Genomic DNA, 6,241 nt, shown 5'->3' with positions numbered 1-6,241 from the left:
TTTGAAAGAATAGTGGAGCTAGGTCAATTACCGATAGAGAATCAACATATGAGTTAAATTGATGTGCATTGTTGGTTCTGGTTTAAGACACAAAATTAAGTGTTAAACGTGAATTATTTTAATCAAATATTAGAAACCATTGTTTAAAAGGGAAAGTCATTATCTAAAGCATAAAAATGGTGAACCCCCCTCAAAAAAGGCGACCAAAAATTAAGGCCCTCCCCTAAAACAAGAAAATTATTGTGTGATTGCGTGTGTCCCTAGTGTGTGTGTGTGTGTGTGGGGGGGGGGGGGGGGGAGTTGATTTCGAGCCCATTTTTCAGGGCGGGGTGTAAATAATATTTAATAGGGGGTTCTAGGCACATGCTCCCCAGTGAAAATTTTGCCATTTTCACATAAATGAAATGCTTAAACCGAAATACGTCATCGATGATGTCACAAATCACGTGACCAAAGATTTTTATTTCCCTTGACACATAAATGACACCTGCCTTGTTTGGATGTCATACGATGCTTTTAAGTGACGGACGGACGACGCGTCACGAAAACTCAAGTCGATGGGTTACCAATATTTGTTATACCATATTTGTTTTATATACCACTTTATCTTAAGTATGGGGCTCCGCTCAAGCGGACTATGGGAGCTCCGCTATCAATCCCGTTATGTGCGAAAAAACGCTTAGTTACGCACCCCCCGTGGCATTTGCCAAGATGGGTTAAGTTGATGCTACCGTCCCAAGGGCGTGGCTGATCATACTCCGTCATCAATACTGACCGCAAAAATATAAAAATATTTCGAAGAAAGAGGCCCTTCATATGACGATATGGCTGATGCAGCGCCCCTCTCATCAATCTTCAGCACGAAAAATTGCTTTAAATTGTCACCAATTTAGTTTTTCATTAGTGTCTATTATTTTCCAATTTAGGTACGCCATGACGATTTTGAGTACAGAATGCGCAGGGGATTGGGTCGAGTTGATAAGCGAAAAGCATGCTGGGAAAATTTTAGGGAATGCAATTCAACATGGCGCTACCCCCCTGCGCAGAGCTTTCTGTGTGCTTGTGTCGCTTCACATCATAAACGAGCGACACAAACCTCTGCGTATGGGGGTAACATGACGTTGAACGATGCTAATTTGATGTGGCGAATTTAACTAACGAAGATATCCCGGAGCAAAATTGCCAGAACCTACCACTTTTTCTAGCTCTAATATCAAACCAACATTTTCACGACGCCATGTTGAATTGGGTTCCCTAAAATCGCCTCTATGCTATTCAGTTATCAACCGCACTTGTACACTGCACTCTTAAAATGGAACACGCAAAACAAACAAAAGCAAGATATCTCTATATGACATAAAACGCTTTCGTGATTGTTTTGTTTGCTGGTGAACGCAAGTTGTGAGCGGGCAGGTGCAGTTAGATCACAAGATACACAGTGTACAATCACTTGCAAAGAAGAAACAATAAAAAAGTCCATAAGAAATAGATAAAGTTACTTTTTTGGTGCCAGATATGTCAAAACACGACTACACAAAACTAGCTTTCGGAACACTTTTTCGTAATTGGTATTATAATGCAGTTGTTCTTAACTGTCGACGAAGTTGTGTCTTAAGGTCTCTAACTGTTAGCCGCTTTGAAAAAAAAAATGTACGAAAATAAAAAGATAACAAAAAATTATTGTTTGGTTATAATATCGAATTCATGTCTTGCGAAACACGATAATTTGCTTTTTTTCTAAATCCAGAAGTTTTTAATTGGTACGGAAACCATATGTCAATCAAGTGCGGCGTCAGTGAATGTAACTCTATCTTTATCTCGGAAGTTTTGTCCACACGATGCTAATTCTTTCTTATATTCACGGCGATAACCTTTTTATCAACTGCCGATTTTGTTTTCACCGAATAAGGATGACGGAGGAGGGATATTCACCCGGGGATATTGCCGAAGCTGTGGTACCCTGTGTGCTGGCTGTCGTCAGCTTGATTGGCAACTTGTTAGTGGTCTTAGCGGTGATCCGCAACCCTGCCATGCAGACCAACGTCAATTTTCTCTTGGTGAATTTAGCCATTGCAGATGTAGTAGCCGCAGTTTTCGTTCTCCCTCGTTTCACCTTCAGGTTCATTCTGACGCACCCCCGGGGCAATGCCGGGGACGTCTTGTGTAAGTTCGTGAGGGACTTATCATGGGTTGGAGGTCAAGCATCGGCGTTTACGCTTGTTGCTATTGCGTATGAGCGCTACTTCGCCATCCTGCGTCCCCACCGCGGCCTCGCGAGGACCTCTAAGCGAAAACTCAACCTCATCATTGTCTTGAGCTGGATATACGGCGTGGCATTGGAATCTCCCTCTATCTACTCTTCTAAGTATAACAAAGACCTGAGGATTTGCGACGAGAAATGGGGGAATGTGATGGTAGGCAGGGTGTACTCTGTTGTGCTTTTTATAATGGACTTTGTCATGCCCTTGGCTATGATGACAGTGGCATATGCGGGGATTGTGAAACATTTGTGGGGGCGCCAGTCTGCGGGTGTACTTAACGCTGCAAACTTGGCGTCGTGTAGATTCCGTAAGCGCGTGACATTGGTCCTTCTCGCCGTCACTGTCTCGTATACAGTCTGTTGGCTTCCCTTGCCATTGTGCTACATGTTGTATCACGTGACAGGCCCCGCCCTTGTTGACTACAACTCCAAGACGTACAACTTTGCCATTATGTTCGTGTCTTTAAATGCTTGTTTGGACCCGATACTGTATAGTCTTCAGAGTAAGCGCTTTGGCCGGATCATCCGACGAATGCTTTGTCCTTGCTGTATAACAGATAGACTGACTATCATCAACTACAATTCACGCGGATATAGGGGGCGGAACAATCAGCGTAGATTGACAAATTTCAATAACATCCCATACGGTGGTCCTTGTAGGTTGAATATTTCTCATCTCAACCGAACGCCTTCAGGCAGTGAGAGAATGGAAACGCGACGCCTTTCCACGATAAAGGAAAAGGATAGCATGTGCACTCAAAAATGCTAGCCAGGGGATATTTATAAAGGGGGCGATAGGGCCCAAGAAATACTGACAGAGCAGTCAAAGACGTGATTTACTGAAATAAGAATGAGTGGACATTCAAGACGGTTAACAAAGGAAACACTGATAGAAAGTGCGATGCGCAGTCGAAAAGCGTAGCAGGATATACGTATGATGTGCACTCAAAAATAAGGGCAGGACTTACTGATGAAAAGGTCCATGCACGCTAATAAACCACTGATAGAAAATGCGGTGCGCAGATCGAAAACAAAGGTAGCCAGGATACAATAAAAGTGCTGTTCGCACGAAAGAAGGGTAGCCAGTAGCTAAGAGAGACGCAACAGCAGTTCGAGTTTATCAGTGAAGATATGGCCAATCAATTGTACATATGGAACTGGTTGATAAATAAAAGGGATTGATAGAAAAAAATGGTATTGCAAGTTATGTGGCATTTGTATATGTACACAAAATAAGATTGACTTTACACATAAAACGAGAATATGAATGATAACAACATATATATACATCTTCTAACTTTTTATATATAAGCATATACGAAAAACATCTTGAGTGTATGGCCTTTGGATGGATATCTAAAAAGGAATTCTTGCGTTGAACACGAAAACGAGGCTTATTCACGTCACGGCGCGTTCGTTTGTCAATTAAATGACGTCACAAAGCTAATTAGTCATAATTGACCCCAGCGTCTTTGAGTTGCTTGATCATCGTTTCTCGCAAATCAACGTTTCATTTGAAGAAAATCCTTTATTGCAATGGCCAATTTTGAAGATTTTTTAGCGATTGCCACGGTTCTCACGAACTACTGTGTTGGCGCGCGTGAATGGTTCCGTGTGCGTGTTCACCGCAATAACACGCGTGAGATGGACGACGCGACACGTACGCGTGAGGGAGTTGTACCAATTGCTCCCGACAACGCGCCAAATTGGCACGAAAGTCTGATCAGATGGGATCAGGGCCGGTCACCCGGAGGTGAAGGTGAAAGGCCGGGGAAGAAAGACAAGAAGAAGCGGGAGGACAAGGTATTGATCTTAATCTTTTTTTTAATTAATCTATTTCTTACGAAAGTCAATATGCGCGCGCGCTTTGTTTTCTATCAAAAAAACATTAACACTATTTTGAGCAAAATATTTTTCCTCTTATTTCAAAATGTTTTTCATCTTTGCATTATGTGGGCTGTGCAGGCATCTCGTATTTAACACTAGTTTTACTTTGATTAACTGTTCAGGCTAACGGTTTGGTGAGATAAAACAATAATATTTTATTAGTTTGTACATACTTTCAGATTCGAACTTCACGCATGCATGTTCTATTTTTTCCATCTCTCTTGTATACCGTGAACTAGCGAACTACCTTAATGAAAGAAAAATCAGATTCTACATTCTTCAGTCAAGTTCTATAACTAAAAAGTCCATAAAGCGGAAATCGTCCTCGATATAACGGACACAATATTTTGTAAGGTTTTGTGACTGAAAGACTGTTGAAACACGAAATTTTCAATATCTATGTCAACCCAATCACAGGCGGCAATAGGAGGACACAACACATTGGAGCACCATTCACCATCCATGGCTCCCTTCTCGTGTGAACCCATCACGTCCAGCGCTAGTGGCAATGGGATCCCTGTGGCAACCAATGCCTCGACTAGCAGACTGCCCACCGTGAGAGATCTGTACGGAGCACCCACACCCTCTAAGAAACCAGGCCCCACGGCCGAGGCTTCTCCAAAGGTAGGCAAATAAAAGATATAGACACAGCTAACCATTATCTTGTAGTGGTGCTTTCTAGTTTAAACAGGTTTTCACTGGACCAAGTTCGGACTTGTTTAGTCATTGCGGTCAATATTTCAGACCGCATCAACTGTAATGAGTGGGAGGGAATGCGCACCAACAGTGATGGGTGTGAGGGAATGCGCATCAACTGTGATGGGTGGAAGGGAATGAGCATCAACTATGATAAGTGGGAGGAATGCGCATCAACTGTGATGGGTGGAAGGGAATGCGCATCAACTGTGATGGGTGGAAGGGCATGCGCATCAACTGTGATGGGTGGGAGGGAATGCGCATCAACTGTGATGGGTGGGAGGGAATGCCCATCAACTGTGTTGAGTGGGAGGGAATGCCCATCAACTGTGATGAGTGGGAAGAATGCCCATCAACTGTGATGAGTGGGAGGGAATGCGCATCAACTGTGATGGGTGGGAGGGAATGCCCATCAACTGTGATGGGTGGGAGGGAATGCGCATCAACTGTGATGGGTGGGAGGGAATGCGCATCAACTGTGATAGATGGGAGGGAATGCGCATCAACTGTGATGGGTGTGAGGGAATGCCCATCAACTGTGATGAGTGGGAGGGAATGCCCATCAACTGTGATGAGTGGAAAGAATGCCCATCAACTGTGATGAGTGGGAGGGAATGCGCATCAACTGTGATGGGTGGGAGGGAATGCCCATCAACTGTGATGGGTGGGAGGGAATGCGCATCAACTGTGATGGGTGGGAGGGCATGCGCATCAACTGTGATGGGTGGAAGGGAATGCCCATCAACTGTGATGAGTGGGAGGGAATGCGCATCAACTGTGATGGGTGGGAGGGAATGCCCATCAACTGTGATGGGTGGAAGGGAATGCGCATCAACAGTGATGGGTGGGAGGGAATGCCCATCAACTGTGATGAGTGGGAGGAATGCGCATCAACTGGGATGAGTGGGAGGGAATGCCCATTAACTGTGATGAGTGGGAGGGAATGCGCATCAACTGTGATGAGTGGGAGGGAATGCCCATCAACTGTGATGAGTGGGAGGGAATGCGCATCAACTGTGATGGGTGGGAGGAAATGCGCATCAACTGTGATGGGTGGGAGGGAATGCGCATCAACTGTGATGAGTGGGAGGGAATGCGCATCAAGTGTGATGGGTGTGAGGGAATGCGCATCAACTGTAATGGGAGGAAGGGAATGCGCATCAACTGTGATGGGTGGGAGGGAATGCGCATCAACAGTGATGGGTGGGAGGGAATGCCCATCAACTGTGATGAGTGGGAGGAATGCGCATCAACTGGGATGAGTGGGAGGGAATGCCCATTAACTGTGATGAGTGGGAGGGAATGCGCATCAACTGTGATGAGTGGGAGGGAATGCCCATCAACTGTGATGAGTGGGAGGGAATGCGCATCAACTGTGATGGGTGGGAGGAAATGCGC

The 6,241-nt window shown here is 44.8% G+C and overlaps 1 protein-coding gene across 1 annotated transcript; it reads left to right on the top strand.

Moving 5' to 3' along the window:
- The first annotated feature begins 1,823 nt into the window (after positions 1–1,823).
- LOC5504351 (allatostatin-A receptor) lies at positions 1,824–3,452 on the top strand. Its single transcript, XM_001625215.3, has one exon. The coding sequence runs from the start codon at positions 1,839–1,841 to the stop codon at positions 3,027–3,029; it is 1,191 nt and encodes a 396-aa protein (XP_001625265.3). The 5' UTR covers positions 1,824–1,838; the 3' UTR covers positions 3,030–3,452.
- The last annotated feature ends 2,789 nt before the right edge of the window (positions 3,453–6,241 follow it).

This window comes from Nematostella vectensis, chromosome 3, assembly GCF_932526225.1.
Source record: "Nematostella vectensis chromosome 3, jaNemVect1.1, whole genome shotgun sequence".
Lineage (NCBI taxonomy): Eukaryota > Metazoa > Cnidaria > Anthozoa > Actiniaria > Edwardsiidae > Nematostella > Nematostella vectensis.
Note: the sequence above shows the minus strand (reverse complement) of the source record. Positions and strands in the feature narration are given on the sequence as shown.

Coding starts and splice junctions, on each gene's coding strand:
- LOC5504351 (XM_001625215.3), top strand. CDS start 1,839: ATGCTAATTCTTTCTTATATTCACGGCGATAACCTTTTTATCAACTGC.